The sequence below is a fragment of the Gymnogyps californianus genome, chromosome 4, assembly GCF_018139145.2.
Source record: "Gymnogyps californianus isolate 813 chromosome 4, ASM1813914v2, whole genome shotgun sequence".
NCBI classification, from domain to species: domain Eukaryota; kingdom Metazoa; phylum Chordata; class Aves; order Accipitriformes; family Cathartidae; genus Gymnogyps; species Gymnogyps californianus.
In genome coordinates, this window is record NC_059474.1 from 57,640,761 (window position 1) to 57,663,835 (window position 23,075).

Here is a 23,075-nt window from a genome sequence, read left to right on the forward strand (position 1 = left end):
AGCTTCAAGGAACCTTGCTGCCCCCATCTTCAGTGATTCTATTGCTTGAATTAAAATAGCCTGTAACAGAGCTGCTCACATGCACTGGTGTTTCTGGGCCCCTGTTGCAAGGCCCCAGGGATCTGGAGCGGCTGTGTGGTGCTGGACCCCTCATGATGGGGTTATTTGAGAGCGATCAGTGTTGGAGCAAGCTGCCAGGTCCCACCAGTGGAGGGTGCTTTGTGCCATCGGCTCCAGTGCCAGCCCCTCGGGGAAATGTGTCAAGAACTGGGGATGCTGCAGAATAACGGATCCATCTTTACTCCAGTGCAGCTTCCTCCTGGAGCCGGTCTCAGGAACCACCTCATCCACTCCATGGAGAGTGCTTCTCTTCCCACGCATAAATCCCCTTGCCCCCTCACTTTCCCAAAAGCATCACGCAGAGCTGTCAGGAGGGAACGCGCCACGGTCTTTCAGATCAGAGGTCTAGCTCCAGCTCCAGGAAACGCCCATGCTGCATGCTTGTAGGAGAGATGTAAAGCTATCACAAATAATGGAGTGTACATCAGCAACAGATATTTCAACCATGCTCCAGTTAGTGATCAGTCTGCAGAGATGTGTTAGGAGATGGGAAGTACGTCCAAGTGAAATCTGGAAAAAGTGGTGGAGGAAAATATTAACAACATTAAAAGAGAAATGTTCACTTTGAAGACAGGTTATGTTGAAAATAAGGTTTATTTTATGCAACATGTCCAGTTATTAAATACATAACAAAGTATATGTGCAGGGTAATTGGGTTTTAGCTACCCTGTAAGTTGAAAGAAATAGATGTTCATATAAACTCAGGCTTTTGGGCTAATAGATGGCCAGGTGTCTCCCCTAAGGGGGTGTTTTAGTTGCTGATGCCTACAATATTCTTTTCCGGCTAATCAAGAGAAGGCGCTACTGTCATTCATTCATCCCTGCTGCTGAGGCAAGGGGACATGGAAGGAAATCAAGATAAAAGATAGCGTCCACGTACATGCTAGGGTGGATGCTGCCACTTGAATTCCAGAGCCAGCAAGAGGAGCTCCTGTTCCAACATCACAGCTGGGATTTGTGAAGAGAAAGGATATTTTGTGCTGAGCCATTGTAGCCTTTGCTAGCAGGAAGTGACAAAGCCTTCCTCACAATGAAGCCTTGTTTTGTCTTGTTCTTTCCTGATTAGCCTTTAAACAGGAACCAACAAAAAAAGCACTGGTGCATGTATACTACATTGTGTTTTTTCCCAGTGCCTAAAGATTGCAGCCAATTCAAATATTAAGACCTGAAAGTGCACACTCAAATGCAGAGCTGTGGTCACCTAAACCTGTTACCACTGATTGGAGAATACTTGCCCTAGGAAGACAATTATGCAGCATTTTTGCCAAATAAGTTATAGGCTGTTTTCTATCGTGAGACATAATAAATACGGGGCCTGGTGACGACTATTCTTGAAAAATGTTTACTTCTTAAATAGCTTTTTTTCCCTTGGAAAGAATATTGTTCCATTTTTTAAAAATTGAAACAGGCTAACATTACTAGGGGCTTCTGTTCCTCAGCTGAGTAATAGCTGCCATTTGAAAAACAACTTCTATATCAGGAGCAATTTGAGAGTGGCACTCTGCATATCTGTACAGACAAATCAAATTTAATTAGCCATGCTGAGATTCTTATTCTTCCTGTTGACTGAAGAGGAGAATTCCATCCCAAAATGTAGGTGTCTGCCTTGGAGACATGTGCAAATCCAAATTCTGTAGAGTCCCGTGTTTCAGCAGCAATTATGCAAACCAGGGATGTTATTTGCTAGCTTAGCCAAAGAAATGCAGCTGGTAAAAATGAAAGGATGCTGGCAACTACCTGCTCTGCTTTCAGCCTGAAGTAGCTTGGTCAACTATTACAGGTGCAGAGGGACGTCATAAGCACGCAAAGTGCTGACAGTGCAGAAGAAATGAAAGCGCCAGCTTCCAGATGCTCAGTTAGGCACCAGTGGGCAAGGAGATAAGAGTGCAGGCAGTCAAAAAGCAGTGGCTGACGATGTGATGTCAGGAAAGCCTAACGCACAGATGGAGCGACGTTTTGGTTCCCTTGCATTTGAGTGAATTCATACCATAAGGAAAATATTCTATGTGTATATTTGCATGTTTCCAAACTACAATTGTACGTCCCTGCTGCTTTCAGTATATGTATCAACACCCTCCTACTCTGAAGAGGTTTCAGTTGGTGTGTAGCCTACAAAAAACTTAACAGCTTCATTGATTCTATATCCTAAAAGGCTGAAATGTATTCTTTCTCATTTAGAAATATGTTTCTATTTAAAGAGAGTAGACGGGAATGTATGTAAAGTGTAAGAATGACATGTTTAATTTTACTTTTTGTATTAAGAACTTGATGTTACTTACTGTTGTTAGCACACTGACCCAAACTTCCTTCTGTAACAGTGTTAGGACAAGGCTGGGTCTTATAGCCAAAGCCAGGTTTCCGACAATCCTTTCTCATTTGGGGCTGTCCTTTCAAAAAGATATAGGGCCAGATTCATCGGTACCCTCTGGCTGTTTTGTGCAGTTCTGCTGACACATAGCAGCCATAAACCTAAGTTAACTGGCCAGTTACGGCTGCTTTGTGTCACTAAAGTGTATCTGAGAATCTGGCCCCTGACCTGTATAAATCCTTTTAGGAGGAATCTAATATATGTTTTGTTTCTTCTCTTTTGCAGGAAGATATATGAGGAAGAGTAAGTACTATGCCCTTCTTACATGTAAAATAATCTTTAAAGTATGTTTAATTTATCTTCAATTTATCTTCAGTATGCTTAAAACTGTGTAAGTGGCAATTTTAAGAGCACAAGCCTTTTGTGTCAGTATAACCCATAGATTTTCCAGGACATATGTGATAAAGACTCTCAGTTTTAATTTCCCTAAGCCTGTCTAGTTTTCTAATTACCACTGCACTAGCTTTGCAGTATCTTTCAAAACTTGTGGTTTATGAAGCTACTTAATTTAGTTGCCAATTCATTCGGAGACTTTTATTATCACCTCGCTGTCTTATAAATGTGCTTAGAGAGCTCTGAGGTCCGCAAGAGTGCTTGTCAACAGCATAGTGTCAGTCTTTGAAATCCAGACACTCTGAAATAATTTTGCATAGGCCTCTGTAGACCTGCTACAATACACATTAAGTTCACAGGTAAAGCTATTTCTAAGGTGACGAGCCCTTCAGTAGCCCTATATGAGAAGTCCACCTTAGGATCTGCCCTCTGACAGTGGCTGGAAGAACATCAGAAAAGAACAAGCTCATTGCAACAGTTTGCCAGAATACTCACCCAGCCACCGATAACCTGTGGTTAAGGGACTTCTGTGCCAAATGTGATGTCTTTGAAAAGCTATAAAGGAGAGTTTATCACAGCTGCAGTTTCTGGACATCCAGCAGGTTGGGATCATTGACATGCAGCATCTCCTGAAGTTACCTGCAGGGAGAGGTCAGAGGAGGGGGTAGCTCAACTGAAGAAAATGATTACAACCCCAGACAGAAATGTTAAGAGAGAAAAGAAGAGCAAGTGTGCTCCGTATTGGTAGAGAGGAACACCTGTGAAGTCAGAGAATTTGTTAGTCAGTCAATCACACATCATAAATAAAATCAGTGTAAAATACACTTTGAAGGATTTGCATGTTGAAATTCTACAGTTGGGGTTTTCAAGCTATGATAGGAAATAGTTCTTCTGCATTTTGTTTTGATAAGGGACGTTCTTGTATACTCCTGTCTCCCAAGGAGCAGGGCTCCAAGAGGAACAAAATATCCAGAGTCACAATAAGATCATGTGAGACAGCGATGCATATAGAAATAGTGCAAGACTGGCTGCTCTGCCTTGTGTAATGCTATCAGAAATGAATGCCTAGTTTTTGCCTTCAAACAGTTTCCAGTGGAGTGTAGGATACACCTCACTTTCTGAGTTTAAACTGGCTCTTATAAAGCTGTGCAGAGTGCAATGAGCCACGTTTAGCTGTGAGACCCTCCTTGAGCTTGGCTACCTTGCACGATGTGGTGGTGTTTGCCTTCCCCGCTGACTGGCAGGGCACTCAGAAATGCCATCACCTGCAACTCGGCTTAGAGGTTGCAGAGTCTCAGCAGCCCTTGGGCAGGACCGTGCCCAAAAATCTGGTTAACGTTGAACTGGAAAATACAGTGTAACTCACCCCAAATGGTCTGTGATGTTGCTGCTCCCAGATTGCTTTTCATTCAAGCATGATCAAGAAAACAATTACATAAATACCAGACAGTGCTGCCCTTTGCTAGCAGCTCGATAGGTTAAATTCTGCTTGGCTTAACAACTGTGCAGCCTCAGTGAATTCCCTGGGTTCGCATGAGAGTCTTATGGCACAGTGAATTATTTGCCCTACATGTCTTGTACTAAAATGAACTTGCGCACAGGAAACCATGAAGCCCGAGACTTTAAGTCGTGCTGCAGCCTGTGATGCCTGCACACCATTTCAAAACTGCCAAGCTGAATATGACACCAGCCTCAGCCCTGCTGTACCACACTGGCTATCGTGTTTGCCACTGGACCTGGTTGCTGCGTAATGAGAGCAAATGAAACTAAATCCTGAATCACCTCTCTTTGCATAGCTCACCACCATGTGTTTTTTAAACAGGCGGGAATCTTCCTGCATTTGTGACTTTGTTTTGTTGGGAGGAGGGAGGAAGGGTATGCTGTGAAGCTCACTGCAGTTAAGCCAGCTGCATTTACTGCAGAGCTATGGTAATAATTTGCAATGAGATTAGTACAGCTACGTATGACCTAGAACACTTGCTAAATTCACAATAACATGGGGGGAAGGCTGAAGTAGCATCACAAATGAATTATCAACTTCATTTTCTGCACAATAGATGTCACAAGCCGTTACTCGCCTGTTTCAGTCGTGTGGCAAGGCCATGTCCTGCCCGGCGGCCGGGTGCGTCCTAACAGGGCGCATCGCAAATGGGACTTGTCCGGGGAGAGTGGCTATCATCAGCTAATCTTGCTGGGGAGAATTAGATGAGTTGAACTTTGTGGCATTTAGTGCCCCAGGGAGTCATTATCTTATAACAAACCTACTATCTCTCGAACCATATTGCAAGACTGTGTCATGCAGATATGCGAACAGAGGGCTGTTTATCACTTGGGCAGCTGTCCAAAGTGCAACTATATAAAGAGAAGACACTTGAAGATTTTTCCATTCATGAGGCAGCTTTTATAGATTTGCATTCATGGGGTTTTTCAGAGAAAACAATAACAATTTAAGATTTTTTTTTTTTTTCATTGTGGCTGCCAGAAGCTGAAAGAAGCGAAAATAGCTCTCTATATGTAATGTAGGATACAGGGGAAATGAGGGGAATTGAAATGATGAGAAGGTTTGGGGACATCAAGAAGCCTTAAAAGGCATCTACTGTTAATTTTTTTTCATGCAGAACTTTTTTACAGATAATGCCTGTGCGAGAGAGATGGTTTAAATATGCAGATGTCTCTTCTCAAAGGCATTCAAATTGTTAGTTAATTAGTCAGCGGTAAGGATTGGCTCTTGTACATTTTATACATATAAAAGTGGGAATGAAAGCTTTTTTTTTTCTCTTTGACTCTTTCTGCTGCACAAAACAATAGATGTCAGTCTGCAAAACCAAGTGGCTGTTCCCTGGTTTTTGTACTTTCCTTCTACATTGTGTTATTCCATCTTTCCATATGCAGAAATCCTTCTTTGCCTAGCATTAACTCTTGCATAGTTAACGTCAAACAACCTTTTCCCATCCAAAGCAGCCTTTTCAGGCATGCAAATGGAAAGCTTGCTCTGCTTTACTGCCTTTCACACTGTTACCAACAGCTCACGCTCAGTTACAAAGGGGAGGTCTGTGAGTCACAGGTAGTTCGTGCCAGCACTGATGCTAGAGCGTTGCCTGGTTTGCTCAGGAGCATGCTGTAATGAGGAGAGACAATGGAAATATCTGTCCTGCTGCTGGAGCCTCAGCAGTGGCTAGCCCTGGCCTTAGGGCTTGGCCACCTGGTGTTACTTACTCTGGGGAGACTCCATGTTTCTACTAGCTACATGGAAGGTAATGAAGGCACGTGTGTCTTGGTCCTGCCCTTCCCTGTTTTCTTCCAGGCTGTTGTGACAGCCTGCAAACTACATAGCCTCTCCCCTTCAAGACTAGAGAGTGTGAGCAAAGGCTTTTGTCCGGAGTGGGGCTGGAGCATGAATTCAGCTGGCTGGTAACTCCCTTGCATGGGGACCAGAGAGCTCAGGGTGCCTTGATGGCCTGAGCCGCTCGGGTGCCTGGGGAAGCTGCTCTGCTGCCCTTGCTGAGCCAGTGGGGATCAAGCCTGGAGCCGCAGAGGGTCTCTGTGCCCATGCTGGAAGATGTGACTTTCCTACCCTCATCCTTCTGCCACCCTGGGCAGCTGCTTGCTTTGCCTTCATGTAAGGTGACTTCCAGCAGGTTGGATCAAGCCTGAGTGAACATCCTGTACGTTCAGCGTTTCCCCAGGCCAGATCTGGTACCCTTCAGAAGCTCAGGCATCATTAGAAATAATCTACATGCAGCCAGCAAAAAAAACTACAGGTAAAAAGACAGTAAAGCTTAAGGGTCACTGTGGCGAGTTGAGAGATGTTGTGCGACGGGATGCAGCTGTGAACAGGCATCCCAGTTGCTCGCAGCAGGGAGATGTTGCAATTTTAAGCCTGAGGGGCCAGAGCAGGATGTAATAGCCCCGCTCACATGTGTTTCTCAAACTTCCTGTTATTTGTTCTTCCACCTACATCTCCCTTCTTGGGTGTTGTGTGTAAGTTGTACCACATGCGCCCTCAGACTGAGTGGGACAGTTTCAGAGGTAATGTCTAAGCAGTAGTCTGGTAGGTTGCTGAAAATACAGAAAACTTGGGCCCGGTGTGTATTTCTCAGTGAGGGGGCGAGAGGAGGGTTTCGTTTACAGCGGCCCCTGTTCCCTGACAGATGTATTTTTATTTTTTGACTTAAGTGATAATTGCACTTTTATAACTCAGTGCAAAGCACTGCTCTGGTTTTGATATTTTCTGTAGTTGAAAGCTCACTGAAGGATATAAAAGGCAGCAGCTTCAATGACTAGACAGAAATAATAATAAGTTTTTGTCTTCAAGAAGTTTCTCCTTATGTGACAATTTTTTTTGTATAAATTATAGAGGAAAGCCAAATCTAATGGACATGGGATCCCTGATGATCAAACCAGTGCAACGGGTGATGAAATATCCCTTGTTACTCTGTGAACTCTTGAATTCAACTCCTGCTTCTCACCCTGACCACAAGGCGCTACAGGATGCCCTTTTTGCTATGAAAAACATTAATGTGAACATCAATGAACTTAAAAGGAGGAAAGATTTAGGTAAGAAAAAGGCAAAGTAAGTTCTTCTGTCTTTGTAGGTTTGGGCTAGCAATTACAAGAGAGGTTTCAACTCCAGTCATATCACTACAACAGTTTTGGCTGGTGCTACCCAAGTTGTGTAATACGCTGGGTTTCAAGAAGGCAACAGATGCCTTAATGTCACTTGTCCTCAGCCAGCTATGTTCTCTGACTGGTAACTCCAGAAATATGAAAATGATGAAAGGATTCATGTTATATCCATGTTCATTGTCCGTAATGCAGTTGCAAACACTGATAATAGTTAAGATACAGTAATAGCAATATTTCTTATAGACTTGTCACGTTGAAACCCTAACTTCACTCTTCCCAAGGCTAACGTTGATAACAGGGTTCTCATCATCTCAAGCATTTTCACACAAGATTACAGAAAGTGACATCAAAGTGTCTGCTCTCAAATGGTTTCATATTTGTGTGCCCGTCCCTGTGAAAAGCCCTGCGAATACAGATTATTAGTGTCATGAAATTCTCTGTCTGCAGTGCTGAAGTATAAGAGGAATGATGATGATGAAACCCTTAAAGAAAAGTTTTCCCGACTGAATATCCACTCCATTAGCAAGAAATCCAAGAGGGTCACCAGCCATCTGAAAATACTGACAGGGGGAGAACCTCAGGTACTTATTCATCCAACTGCAGATTTGCACTGACAGCTTCAGTTCTGCTTTTGCACTGGGCATTTTTTAAAACATGTTCAAAATGGAGTTTCTGGTGTTGCTTTTTTTCTGCATCATTTATAAAGTAATTTTCTGACTGTCACAGAAGACAGGAAAGATCTTTGTGATTGAAATAGAAAATAACGTAATGTGTTCTCCACCTTTTCCTTTTTTATCTAAGAGTTTCTCAAACTTCTGATCTTCAGCAGAGAGGAAGTGACTGGTAGTTTAGTGAAACTCGGCTTGAGGTCAGCGCTTTGCGGATAGACTGGCAATAGTTATTGTTGGTGCTGAGAACGTGTTCAGTCCGTCTTGCTCCGCATCGTAACATTCAGGTTCTGAACCCACCAAGGAAGACGAGCAATACTTCTGATTAGGAAAGGCCATGGGGTTTGCCTCTACATGTGTAAGGACCTGGAACCATCAAAAATACCAGAGGCAAAGAACCCTGTGATAAGTCCGATGGGTGTTGGGTGGCCAAAAATAAAACGCTCCTTCATAATTTCGAGGTTGTAATTCAAAACCTAGCAGGACAGACATTTTCAGGAAAGCTTAAATCTAAATCTCAAAGAAAATCAATTACAGCTGACCTTGAAAATGATATCCAGTGCACCTCACTGCATGAGATGGCTGATCATATAAGGTCACTTGCCTTTCTAGGTGTGACCTTACAAGATATGTGCTGTTCTTTCCTGTTTTGTTTTTTATCAGTGGTTTCCCCCTTTCTCTGATGCAAAATACCCACATTTATTTTTTCTGTTCATTTATTTGTACAGTGGAAATTTTTGTATTCAGAATGGGACACCAGCAAGGCTATAAAATCAGAGAAAAACAGGGAATTAAATTTGATTAAGAGGAGATGTGATTTTTCTTTTTTTTTTCTTTAGAAGCTTCTGTTTTATGTTTTTTTGGTTTTGTTTTTTAATTAAGCTTAAAACATTTCAGAATCATTTTAGAACCAGGATACATCTGTTAAATATTCAGCCCTCTCTCCTGCTTAATTAGACTAAGAAAGTTCCCAATTCACATCTCTGAAACACGCTGTGACCCTTACAGCAAGACCACTGAAAACGAGACTTGAGATTTCTCAAATCTCTCAAGTAAAAGGTAGGCAGAAATAAACGTATTTTCAGGGTTTTTTCTGCTAGCATAAAAAGTTAGTACAAGCCTATTTCCAGCTGCTGAGGTTTCTAGCTGAAGAGGTGGCATAGCTCTAGAGGTAACAGCTCCACCTACAGCCTGCCTGGGGGAAAGCTCCCCATCACCCACAATAAGCACCCAGGGAAGTAATGCCATGACATAAAAATATCTTACAATTGTCACCATTGTTTCCTCAAATTGAGCAAAAATATACAGAAAATGAAGAGTTTTATTGGCACACGTAGGTGTGCTTGTAATAAAGCAACTCTCTGCTTCCACAAGGATTAAAAATTAAATTCTCTGTCATGTTGCCCTGTGCCTTAGATTTTTCTGTGATTAAAACTGGAGCTTGGGAGAATTAGGGGCCGATCTGTTCTGTTTTCAAAGGGAGGAGTTCAGGGAAGGTTTGGGATTTTTCCAGCAGTGCTCCGGACATTTCTTTCATTAGCCAGGCTCTTTTGGGCTGCCAAAATAACAGTGCAAACATCTATTTCAGGTGAAAGATCAAACTTTTAATAAGGAAGAAAAATTGTTTCGAAGTTTAGAGAAGACTGTGAAATTGTGCGTGAAGAACATTTCACTCTCCTCGCAACATCTACAGGTGGGTACAGGCCTTTTTGAAATCCGTGGCCACAAACCATGTCCATAACCAGTTTAACACAGATTTCTGCCACTGGTTAGGCAACACCAAATTATCTATAAGCAGGCCTGTCTACATCACAGTATTAAATAAATGAGCTGTGCTGCTGCTGCATTACTGAGCCCATGGCAAAGAAGTTTTGAAGCCCACACTTCTGCACCTTTCCCCTTACGCACCTTTCCCCTTACGCAAGCAGGCTCTATGGAGACCCATGGATGTAGTGCAGAAAAGAAGGTGCTCTGTGGTGGCACGGTTATGACCTTCAATCACTGTGTGAAGGCATCATGTGGGTCATGCACATCTGCTGCAGTGGAGCACCAACTGCTTCTCATTAAAAATGGAAGAACTGAGTTGCAGCCACATGAATTAAAATGTTCTAAAATACATATTTTGGATGTGAGGGCTCCTTCCTCTGTCCTGTTGCTAGGTTGTGTTGAGGGCTAGCATTAGATGTAGAGTGCTCAAGTGCTGTAAATGTCTTTGCTTTAATCCTCCTCTCTGAAGATGTGGGTTGGCTTGTAACTTACCAACTTTTCCCTCTCATGGATGACTTGCCAACTCTGTAGATGGCATGAGGCCCTTCAAAGTGTAAGTGTGCCCAAACCGGACATGAAGGTTGTTGAGAGGTAGGTAAGATCAGTAGCCAGCTGGCCAAAGCTTATCGCAAACGCACCTCCTTTGGTTCAGCAAACAGGGGAAGGCCAATGATGAGCTCAGCTGACAAGGGTTGTTGCCTGGAATGGTGTTGACAGTTCCTTATCCAAACGGATGCACACTTCATTAAGATTAAAATTCAGAGTAAGTGAAATAGATCACTGTAGTCCTAGTTAGTCCTCCAAAAGAGGCCTCTGAGAGTGCATGGGTCTTGAGCTGGATTCTTGCTGATGAGTAGCTGACTTCCAGTGGGACGTTCATTAGGTTGGGGCACAATTTTTTCAGTTGAACGTTAACAACTTGATTCTTAAATAGTTTACATTGAAAATAGACAAAACACAGGAAAATATTATCACAGTAAACAATCCCACAATGGCTGGAAACTGTGCAGAAACTGCACAGGTGTCAGAGATGGAAAATATTTCTGATTCCATCAGTATTATTGCAGTATCTGCATGAGTGAATGCAGTATATTAAAACAGATCATAAAAGAGTTCCACCTTCCTACCATCTTCCCATTTAGGATTCTATACATCTGGCTGCACAGAATATAATTGAGCTGCAGGAAATCTTGCAAGACAAAGATGACGAAGTCAACAACTGTTTGAAAAAACGGAACACCACTGCAAATCTCTGTGAAGACCTTGTAAGTTTATGCAATGTCCAGTGTTACACAGCTGTCTGTATGTGTGAGAAAACAGGTGTATGTGAGGAAGACTAGGACAGAAAAGAGCAAAAAACCTTAGGAATCCATTGGGAAAGATGAGTGGGTTTTTTGGTTGAGTTTCTGTAAGAAATAAGATAAAAATCAGTGTAAGTGCACTGTGCTTTCCCTAGAAGAGCTAAAGAAAACTTCTCAAGCTAAATTCCTGGGTTTAAACTAAAATCTGTGTGTTAAATTTGCACATTTCACCTGAGCTTCAGACAAGAGCAGCAGATCTTTGCTTTGCTACTTTTGTTACCAACACTTGCGGTTTTAGAGTGACTTTTGTGATCTTTGTTGTGCTCATGAACTATTAGCTCCTGGAATGATAGATCTGTGAAAATCTCAGCTTTATTACCTTTTCAAGTAAGTTACTATCCTTCATATAGGGAAACCATGAAAAATCTGAATATAGCCCATAGGAATTAAAAAGCAATTGATAAAAAAGGTAATAGTTTTTCAACTAGTCTCTTGCTTTCAGGGTCCAGATGAACTCTAATGCCTGGCTCTACTAAGATAGACTAAAATGTCTCTTCAAAATGGGGCAGGCTGCTTCTTCAAACAGTTGCTCAAGCTGGAAAAATTCAGAGGTGGAGGTTTTCTTATACCTTCCTAGGTTTGTGCTGACTAAAATATTGCCATCCAATCCTTTCCAAAACACTGAAGACAGAGTCTGCCAAGAAACAGAAGGATTTTTGACAGACCACATCCTCCCAGATAATGACAGGGACACAAGATGTATTTCCTTTCCTTTGAAGTTCCTGCATTTGAAAAGAATCTCAAAAATTAATATCAATAATCAGAAAGATATTTTCAATGTCTTTACAATGAATGAGTGCATAAAGTGCAGAAGAGTACCCTCTACCATTGCAGTGGTGAGTGTGTCCAGTATGGAAGATGCCCTCATATTCAGAAACATCAAAGAAAAGCAGAAGCAATTCCACAATAGATGAAACAGAAAATTTTTTTTCAGAAAAAATTTTGTAACTCCTATTGGCTCATGACCCAGCTATTCTGAAGGTCTATGTAATTTAAAAAAAAAGAAATCTTAATCTTATTTGTTTTAACTGTGGACATTGTTATTAACCATGTTGATTTCTACTTATTATCTATTTATTTCTGTGTCCTGGATTTACAAAATTACAAGGATTCTCCATCCTATGTATAAGTTTTTTTAAAAAAAACCTTTTGTCCTGACATTGCACGATGAGTAGATGTTCTCACTGAGAAACCCATAGTGTTCTTCACATGTTTTCCTGAAAGGGTATTATCAATGGAGATCTCGGCAATGGGCTCAGGTTGATTTTGTTTTCCTTTGTGCATTTGTCAATAATGAATACCTTCCTCTCTCATTATATTTTAGGGAAAAACTTAGAGCAGGAATCCACAATAGTCTCTTCATTTCCAGAAATCAGGTCCAGCAGTTTGGAAAAATTGTTTTCTTAATGCATCAAAAATTGGTTCGCTAAACACAGCCCAGTTTTTCAGGTGGAAATGAAGTAGGAACTATCTAGCCAGTGTACATCATCTTGGCCTTGGGAGAGCAATTCTGGTGCTAAAATGGATCTGTCCTCAACTGTGGTGTGTTATGGAGGGTAAAGGGACAGCTGCTCTTTTATTCTCACGTTCAGCCCAACAACTTAATTCACATAGAACGTCCAAGAGCTTTAATATGATGATAAGTTTCACTCACTACAAGCCTGTGCTGTATTTGAACAAGTGACTTACAAAAATAAATTTTATTTCATGCAATATTAATCCCTTGAGACAATTAGACACTAATGGAAAAGTCTGAGAAAGACTTTGGTTTTTTACCAGGTGTCTAATTTTGTTGATTACCAGAGATAAAACCAACAAGCATAACATAATTTAATCAAATCAAGTGATTGTTTGTGTTTGCTTAAACAGGAATTGAGTTACAGCTGTTTCCAGGGGGAAAAAAAAAAAAAGCTTTGAGAGCATTCAAGACTGCAAGACTGCCATTTAACAAGACCTCATTGCCTCTGGACTGTGTATTGGCAGGGGCCTTCTAATTATGGAAATCCCAGTTTTATGGACCACTTCACTGATCCTTGCCCAGCTTTTCCTCAGTGGTAACACACTAAGGGCAGTACCGCAGGCTGCATGCTCCAAGGGACCATTACCATTACCAGACACTTCAAGCTGCACAACTGTTACCTCTCCTTTGCAATGTTATGAAGGAGATTCTAACTCATGCTAGACCCTGCTTGAAGCTGCCTCTGACAGCAATGCTTTATGAAGAGTAATTAACAGATTGCTTGACAGGCTGCCGTCAGGCTTAACCTGTTACTGGTTCTGAAGAACTGTATGAATAAAGTAATAAGTAGGTCTGTTTTATACCTTTCCAGATGGCTCAGCTGGACAAGCTTGTTTTGACTCCTCTCTCAGCACTACAAGCCTTGTTTTCAGGCCCACAGAAGCTCATCCAGAAGCGCTATGACAAGTTGTTGGACTACGACAGCTACCTTCAGAGGTCAACAGGAGAAGAGCTAGACCTGGCAAAGAAAGACTATGAAGCTCTAAATGCACAGTTAGTGGAAGAACTTCAGGTATTCAACAGAGCAGCCAAAAAGATTGTGTTGAACTGCCTGCATTGCTTCATCACCCTTCTCAGGAATATTATGTCTGCAGCACTTCAATCTAATTCTGCTGTGGTGGTGCCTGTTCCGGTAAGTACATTAGAAACAGGTGTAGCTCTGCCTTTATTTAAGATGGTCATATCTTTTTTCTTTACGTATGATTTGGCTAGAGTTGTGTAGGACACATACCTACAAGCTACACTGATTTTGTTTGTTCTGCTAAGCACAGTCAGGTTTGGGGTTTTTCTTTCCTTGCAAGCTCAGCAAAGGTTAAGTTCTGAGCTTAAGTTTTGTCAGGCCTGGACTTTTCATCGAGAATGATCCTGATGCAGCTGTTCCAGCTGCTACAGTGATAATAATGGCAAGAACATTACAGTAGGGCAAAAAGGAGGCAGCTGCTAGCATTTTAGTCTTTGTTTCTTAGCGTCTACCCTGAGTAGCCCAGAAAACACAGGTTGGTTAGGAGATCTGATGAAATGATTTCTATGAAAAGCAAGTTCCTTTTAAACCCAAATATGCTGCAGAAGCTCCTGCAGACAGATCTCTAGGCAGCAAGAAATAGCTTTGTCTGTGTTGGCATTTTTAAAAAGTTCAAATCATTTCACTTATGTAGCCAAAAGTACCCAAGATGCCTGTCTGAGCTACACGGAAGGGCATCGGTTCCTCCAGCCCACTCTACTCATTCTGGGCACTATGATCATTACCTGAAGCTTGAAGTTGAGAAATTATTCTTAATTTGTGTGAAAATCCTACAGTGTTTCAGTTTTGTTGTACTTTTGCCTAGAGGACTTGAACCCTCCGAGAAATACAGCTGCAACAACGCCTTCTGCACATCCAAATCCACTCACCTGAACTGGAGCACGACTCTAGATAGGAAACACATTGTAGTGGGGCAATTGTGAAGTATTCCTTTCCGTCAAGGCTTGAAAACAGCACTTTATAGTCAGGGACAGCTGAAAAATTAAGAAAGCAAGGACAGGATCAAAACATAGAGCTGTGCTGTTTAATGGGAAAATGAAGGCTTTTCCTGCATGAAGAAATTGCATCCCTGTAATTTGACCATTTCATGTTTTGAAAGCTGTTGTATCAAGGAGTGTTTTCTGTGAGGCTCTGCCTACAAAATTACCTTCTTTTTCTTTTTTCTGTTTACGTCAGCAAATACATTTTGGGGTTAGGCATAGACCAAAAGCAGTTATCCAGTGCCACAAACAGAGCTTCAGCTTACCCAACGATTTTTAACCTGGTAGCAGCACCCAGTTGCACAAACACATAGCTGTAGGGTAAACTGCTCCAAGCCTTACAGCACATTGGCCACTCTGATAGCTGCTGAGATGCACATTTGCATCTGAAAGCAGGTGGCTCAGTAGCATAAGTGCAAGGCTGTTCATTTTCATCACTGTTTAGAATATTTTTTAATGATTTAACTTAAATTAGTATGTCTTTTAAATCTAATAGCAATCATTAGAAACTTTCTTTAAGCAAGGACCTTTCTTTTCTTTCCTTTCCTTCTCGTACCTAGCACACTATGGGCTCTGCAGAAAATAGCAGTAACTTGTCAGATTTCCTGACTTCTAGCATTGAACCCATTAAACCAAATCTGCTCTCTCAAGTCGCCTTACCATTTTGTTCATGAGATCTAACCCACCTTTGTGTTTGCAGCTGTCTTCCTCAAGCATCTGTGAAGTGCAGAATCAGTTGATGGAGGAGGTTCACAAGCTGAATTTTGTAAAAGAAAACAGCAGTACAACCTTTATTGAGAGAAAATTGAGCCTGGAAAAAAAGAAACCTGTCCCTTCTCCAGTGAGTACCATACATCCAAATTGTGTATGAAGCATCCTCTTTTGATTTCTTTTGAAACAAATCCATTTTTATGTCACCTAGAGGTTTGGGCTTGGTCTCTTCTCTGGGACTCTGAATCAGGTTGTTGGAATGAAGCTGTTCCATTGACTAGTAACTTCGGAAGATTTTTCACTCTGTTTTCATGTTATTATCTTGAAAATCCACTTGAAATTATCTCTGATTACCCTTAGGTCTTTAAGCACATTTTAAGTCTAAGGTTGTATATGTAAACTTTGATTACTTCTTTTGTTAAATACTCTTTCAGTGCATCTTAGTCTTCTAATTGAGAACATTTATTTTCCTCATCCTCAGCTGTGGTTATGTGTGCTGGTGTTTACACACATATGCACATACGTACACCCCCACAGCAGAACATTCAGAAAATCCACCAGGAAATCTGTGTCCCCCTGGTTCCCAATCTTATCAGACACTTCAAGAGCTTTTAGGAGTCTAGTTTACAGTAAAATAAAAACTCAAGTGCAGATTTACAGGAGAAGCTGAGGAAGCTGTAGCATTCCTTTCAGCATCAGTAAGGCAAATGTGCTCTTGCCTCTGTGGTATGTTAAGATCACACTGATGTGCAGCACCTCCCTCCCTGCCCTCTAACCAAACTCTGAGTGAATATGCTTCCAGCAGTTAATACCACCTTGCCCTTATTTAGCAAGGTAATTTCACACAAAAAGCAGACCGTTTGGGTACCACTGATTTTTTTTGCCTAATGCCTTATCATGCAAGTTGTTATGTGACCTTAGCACACCTCAGCCGATTTTTGGATTATGCTTTTTTTGTGATATTACATAGGAATTCAAAGATCACTGCTACGGAAGAACAATTAAGCAAGTGACAGTTCACATACAGAACACTGGCTCTCTGAGAGCAGAGGACGGACTAAGAGGTCTTTAATTAGTGAAATTCCTACATTTCTTTAAAATCTTGCCCTTTATCTCTCACCTATTAATATCGCAGTTGGACAGGTCCTCGCTGCATATGCAAAGGAAATTTGGTTACATATAGCTGTGTAAGTAACTCCTTGATCTGTGTGTAAAAATGTAGGGTCAGTTGCCACCTGCAGCATACGTTGGTTTTTATGCATCCCTGTTGCTCTAGAAATGGCCTCAGCATTATTCTCAGTGAGTAATTTTTTTGCTTTTCAGCTCGAATCCCCACGTCAAACAGAAGGCCACAGGTCCAAGCTGTTGTCTACATACAGCACAGAATTGCTATACCAAGCTAAGCGCAAGTGCAATGCCACGCAGGAATTTGATATTGATTTACATGACGGAGAACTGGTGGCTGTTGTGGAGCAAAAGGACCCCTTTGGAAGTACGAGCAGATGGCTTGTTGACACAGGAAGTAAGTTCTCTGCACAAACATCCCAATAACAGCTTCCCTTTGGGATATTGATTTCTTTTCATTCAGGCCCCATCTGTTTGCCTCGGTCATACTGACACCTGCATAAAATGGTTGGTTTTGAAATGGTTTTAGCAGTATTTTGCTGTTTGTTTATTTTCTCTCTTTTTATTCTGGTGTCTAGTCCTTAAAGGGTATGTGTATTCCTCCTTCCTGAGGCCTTACAATCCAGCCAAAGCGCAGAAGGATGTAGCAGAAAACAGCTTCGGTGATGATGATTTTGATAATATCAGCCTCTTTGTCTCTTCACGGCCCTCTACTGACAGCAGCACAAGAAGTCCGGGGCACAAGAAGAGTGACAGCAGCTCATCTCTTCACTTCTGCGAATATCCCACAATTAACGGCACAGGGACTGATGCTTTTCAGGATATGGATGATCAGCATGTAAGTATGATACACACTGTGCCTGTCTTCTTGTTGTTCCTGTTTCAAATCTAGAATTATACTGCTTATAATTTAAATGGTTTCCTTTCACACCAGAAAAGGCTGGCACTAATCTGTCAGTATGACATGGGAATTTGTTATCCTCTGTTCTTTGCCTTTCTTAAATAGCTACAAGGTAGGAAAAGATAATCAGTTAAACGGTGAAGTGCAGTCCTGTCTCACAGAAGACACACTGTTGCATTACCCCACCCCACATACAACGCCTCAAGGTTCTCCTATGGAGCAGGAACCTGCAAAATAGCTCAGTTTGGGGGGATTTTTCCACCTACCATTTACAAGAAAGCTGTGGCAATGCTGATCAGCAAGGCATAGAAGTGACCCGTGTGCCACATTTGAGTACAGGAGCTTTAGGAAAGGTGATTCTCCCTGAGGAAACCTTGTTTGAAATTTCTCCATCCAATCCAAGGCCACTTGGTGTGACAGAAACAGGCACTTGGTGTGAGCTGAAAACCTTACTAGCGTAGTAAGGTGATGAGGTCTCGGAGCTTGATTTGTTCCTCCCCATGCAGAATTCCCCAGATCCTTCAATTCTACTTTTTATTTTGGCCCTGTTCACTGTAGTCTGTCTAGCAATTGCAGACCATGTAGTTGTGTACTGGTTTGTATACATTATTGCACATTTTCTGTATACAGAATTCATACTAATACACAATGACAGGGTAAGATGTGGCTACATTTCTGAATTCAGATTTTATTTTTTGTGGCTTTCCTTTTTCAGACCTTCTATGCTGTTTATGCATTTCAAGCAAGAAATGATCAGGAACTCAGTCTTCAGGAGTACCAGAAGGTTAAGATACTTCGGTTTTCTGACCTGAGTGGCAATAAAGAATGGTGGCTAGCAGAAGCAAAAGGTCAGAAAGGATATGTACCATCTAATTATCTCGGGAAGATGACATACGCTTAGGAACAGAAAGGCCCGTTGAGCCAGTTTCTCTGAAGTAGACAGAATAATCATCTATTACTGTTTGCAGCAAGCAAGACAAACTCACAAGTGATTGACAGAAGCCTGGTATCTGGTACAGCACACAGATGATATTGAGAACCTCCATCCTCCAAAAGCCATCACCTTGTCAAGACCTGAGGGAGGAAACATTTAACAGGAAGACTGATTCTGATTAACATCCTGAAGAGCTTGCTTTTCTATTACCCCATAATTTTCTCTTGTCAAAGCATCCTACGTCAAAAGTCAACCTACAAGTACACATCACAGCTAAAATTATGTTTTTCTTCCATGATATTTAGCAAATAATATTCAAGATGAAGAGAATTAGCCTTGGAAAAGGACAAATTCAGTCTTCAGGGATGCTGTAGTTCAGGCTGAATTGTTCCTGAACCGCTCCTTCGATGAACATAGACATGTCTTAAAACTTGAGCTTTTTGGTTGTCTGTTTTTATCCTCAGCCACTTTTGTAATGAACCTTTTTCTCAGTGGAGATTATTGGAGTGGGAAAAGAAAAAGGGTTTAATTTTTGTAGGAAACATTTCAACTTAAAACATACCAAATGTGGTGGTACCAGTGGCTGGTCCCAGGGAAGAAGGTATGTTTAGTTAAATACGGAAATGGGGGGAGGGAAAGAGGGGGCACAAGAAACAGGTACTGTGAAATAAAGAAGTTACAATTTTCAAAAGAATTACACAACTACTTCATATGGTAGGAAGCAGTTTGTAGCAATATGAAAGCACCCCAGGTTTGAAATTCCACATATGTCTCCACACTAACTGCTTTATAGTGCAAGTTCTGTGTAGTGAAACAAAACCTGTGTTATTAGACTTGGGAAATTTATTAAGATTTAAAAAAAAAAAAAAAAAATCAAGCAGTGCCTTTCAATGAATATTTACTGCCTATCTGATTCCTTAGGTCAGATACAGGGATCATAATGTCTAGTGAATAAGTTAGGACTTAAGATGCATCAAAATTTCTCTTCCAGAAAAAAAAAAAATCATCATTCTCAAGGTGTCTGATTCTAGATTGAACAGTGAAGAATGTAGCGATGAGCTGATTCTCTGTTTGCAGAATTCAGAGTCAAAAGCCCTGTATTTTGCTAAAGTATCTTCAAAACGGTCGAGGCTATTTTAACAAGTTAATATAGTTCACATTGCATCCTCAATGAGCGTAGAAAACAAAAACATCCCAAGGAAGGATCTGTATGTCAAGTAGTACTTCTTTAGGTTCACTGACTACAGTGATCCTTAGGTCAGGCTGGTGCCCTACACTTGAGCTAGACTGAATAGTGATGTAACAACATCTCATTGCTATTACCATCGATAACTGAGTGTTCATCGCAATTTATTTCAATACAGCAATGCCTAGGTCCTCTAGTGATAAGTGAGGACCTTCTTGTGCTAAGCACTGCAAAAAGGAAACAAAAAAGTGACTATGCCTGCAGCAGATGATAGTGTAATTGAAGGTAAACTCCTGGCAGGTATTTTCTGTATTGCTGCATAATTGCTTGTTACTGACTGACCATTAAAATGATAACACTATTAAAATTAAGGTGGGGGGTGTTGCTGATCAAGGGTATATAGAAATTGTTCTAAAGCTTTTTTGTAAGTTTCTACTTTCTATAGTTGAAGTGTGGGGTTTGAAGATGAAATGATTCAAAACCCTTACTGAGATGTAATAGGAAATAACCTGTCAGCAAAGAAAGGATGAGAAAAGTTAGGGCAGTCAATGCAAACAATAGTTTTTACTACACTAATGAACCTAGTTTCATTTTCTTTAGTGTCCCAAATTTTCATATTATTTTCCTGAAAAGGTAAAGAAAGTTCTCAGTCTTGCTCGGAAGATGAATGCAGTGGATCACAGAGATGAGAACCTGAAATTTGTGCTGGATTAAATCGTATGATAGAGAAACTTTTCGAGTTCTCTGAGATGGACATCCAGAAACTGGTGTGTGAAACTCTGTGAACTACTGCAATCCAATGAGCAGTAATAACAGATAACACATTATTTTGCCTAACTGTACGTGACCTCATGCACTTAAATCTTACTGTTTCCATAGCAAGCAAAAAAGGTTCTCATTAATTTTATTAATGGAGGCAGCTGTTTTTACAGAAAACTTTGCCTTTAGTTAAATGAAGAAAATAAAGCTTTGGAGAGGGAGTATCAGCTTGGAAGAATGGACTGAAAGACTCTCCCCTACTAAGCTTGCACTGCTTTGGCTTTTATATTTTAAGATTATGGGGAAGATGCACACAAGAAGCTTTTCAGTATGTCTTACAATTTAGAATATTGTATTCGGAGATGATCTATACTTTGCAATAGTTGAAACAGCTTTAGAAATGACTGAATTGTACTTAATAGGCTTAATGCAGTCATATAAGCACAATGATGAAGTTTTGTATTTCAGACAGTGAAATTACTTAAGGACAGGAGCCAGGAAAAAAAGTTTTCTGAAGTTTTAGCTCTGAGAACTCAGCTTGAGTCATAGGGAGAGCTCTGATTTTGAGTGTTAGGTACATTCCCCATGAAAAATCAGGCTCTGTGAAGGTGTCTCAAACTGTACTCAAATGCTGCTCTCCAAAATATTCACTTGGTATCCTGAAGTAACACGGAATGAAGGATGAAATATACTGGGGCTGGCCATCTACATTTCATTGAACTTTTGTGGGACTTGGGAACTCCTAGTAGGCCATATGAAATCCCAGTGTATGGTTAGGACCCATAATAATTTTTATATTGTGGGATAATTTACATGACTTTATTATAGCCTCGTAACTTGGGATCCAGAAAAAGTACTTTATTATGTACCCTGGTGGATTGGTTTACTTCATTTCAGAAATTCAAAGTTTTAGCTGTTATCATTTGATATTACAGAGATATTGCAAACTTTTATTTTTGTTTAAAACAGAGGAATGCAAACTACAATTGCAAAAAATTAAGAGACGCTCTTTGAATCTAAAGCCTTTCTACATTAAGAAGATTTACAACAATTCTTATTAGACTTGCTCAGACACATTTTTGTTAAGATAGTGCTTTAAATACTAGAAACTGAGCTATGTTAGGGGTCCAGAAATTCCAAAGAATATGCAATGTTTTTGTAGCTGTTTCTTTAACGTAGAGAAGGTTACAGTATTCTAAGAGTTTTCTTGTTCTGATTAATGACAAAGCTAATTTATTTTGATTGAAGCAGGGACAGGCTGCAGTTTAATGGACCGATCTTGCATTTATTCAAATGTGTGTTTTACTTACTTGAACCGTTGTGACGATAAGCACGTACAAGTACTTCCAAGATTGGGTCCACTCAAACTGAAGTGTTTCTCCATGCAGGGAATATTTTTAAGTGTTGCCATTGATAACCTGGAACCCAGAAAATGTCCAAGCCAATGAACAGCACAGAGTCTCTGGCTCTGACTTCTGGCACCTGTGTGCTTCACCGTCTTCCCTCTGCTTGGACGGTGCTTGTGAACCTTAAGTAAGGATTCACCTTTTCAATGCAAACACAGATTGAAGAATTATTCTTTCTGACTTTTCATCTAGGAAGCTTCACTGAGTAATTACCTCCTTCAAAGACTAAAGTATACTTTGCTGTCATTTTAAGATAGCTTGTAAAAATGCAGATATGTGGAGTGGACCTAACACCTGCAATAGGAAACACAGCCATGACAATCCTTGTGCCTGTAGATCTATTACTGGTAATTCCTCTTACAATCTTGTTTGTTCAGAAAAGGTGAAAAAATCTTCTTTTAAATTATTTTAATAATAAAAACCTATTTTTGTAAAGATGTTTCTTCTTTTTTTTTTAAACAAGACTTTTTCCAGAAGCAAAGAGCTTTACATGCTTCCAAGATCTGCCTTCTGTTATGAACTATAAAAAGCATCACTGCAAAATTAGCAGAGGAAATAGTCAGTTGCCTCAGATAAAATGCTGCATTTCTAGTATGCATCCCAGCTTATCTATCAATGTATTAGAACTTGTTAAACACTATCAAAATACTGAGCAAGTTTCAAAATACACTTCAATTGTCCAAATGTCAGCTTTGTTCTGTTCTTTTCTAGCTGCTCCTGAGGTCATGACCATTATTTACTGCTGTGTCCCGCCAGAGGTCTGTCATGAGTTGTAATAGATGAAAGCTCGTGATACTAAAATGAATTACAGAACTTTGTGTTAGATCTTTCCTCTTAGACCCAGATATCACCAGCATCCCCTAGTGCAGCCAGAAGGAGCACTCATGGAACCAAAGTAACCTATTGTTTCACATTACTAAGGGTATCAGAATTTGGGCATCTATGAAAAACTGTCATATTTAAGTGGAAGTAAAATATTACCATACCAATTTATAAAATGGATAAGGAAAGTCAGGTAGCTATTTTTATAGTAAATAACAGAGCAATTTGGTTTGGGGATAGAAAAATCACAGGACTATTTTCCAGTTATTTTGTCTAAATATGAGGCATGCTTCTCAAAATTCGGAACGGCCTTCCTTCTTTCTTCTGCCCTACACTAGATTCCTCAACCTGATGTGCAAATTTAGTCGAACAATCCTGTAGAACAGACTCCTTTCCTGAAAAAACAGTTGTTAATTCCATCCTAACTATAGCTTCAAAGCAGAAAGCAACTGTTCCCTTCAATCTACT

General features: G+C 40.6%; 1 protein-coding gene across 1 annotated transcript in view; it reads left to right on the forward strand.

Moving 5' to 3' along the window:
• Window positions 1-18,401, forward strand: part of ARHGEF38 (Rho guanine nucleotide exchange factor 38) — a 36,437-nt gene extending 18,036 nt beyond the window's left edge. Inside the window, exons 5-14 of the mRNA XM_050896480.1 lie at window positions 2,714-2,731; window positions 7,179-7,378; window positions 7,895-8,028; window positions 9,704-9,808; window positions 11,025-11,147; window positions 13,574-13,894; window positions 15,464-15,604; window positions 16,798-16,996; window positions 17,178-17,437; window positions 18,216-18,401. Of these exons, the coding sequence (XP_050752437.1) occupies window positions 2,714-2,731; window positions 7,179-7,378; window positions 7,895-8,028; window positions 9,704-9,808; window positions 11,025-11,147; window positions 13,574-13,894; window positions 15,464-15,604; window positions 16,798-16,996; window positions 17,178-17,437; window positions 18,216-18,401 (1,687 nt within the window). The remainder of the gene's footprint in view (window positions 1-2,713; window positions 2,732-7,178; window positions 7,379-7,894; window positions 8,029-9,703; window positions 9,809-11,024; window positions 11,148-13,573; window positions 13,895-15,463; window positions 15,605-16,797; window positions 16,997-17,177; window positions 17,438-18,215) is intronic.
• The last annotated feature ends 4,674 nt before the right edge of the window (window positions 18,402-23,075 follow it).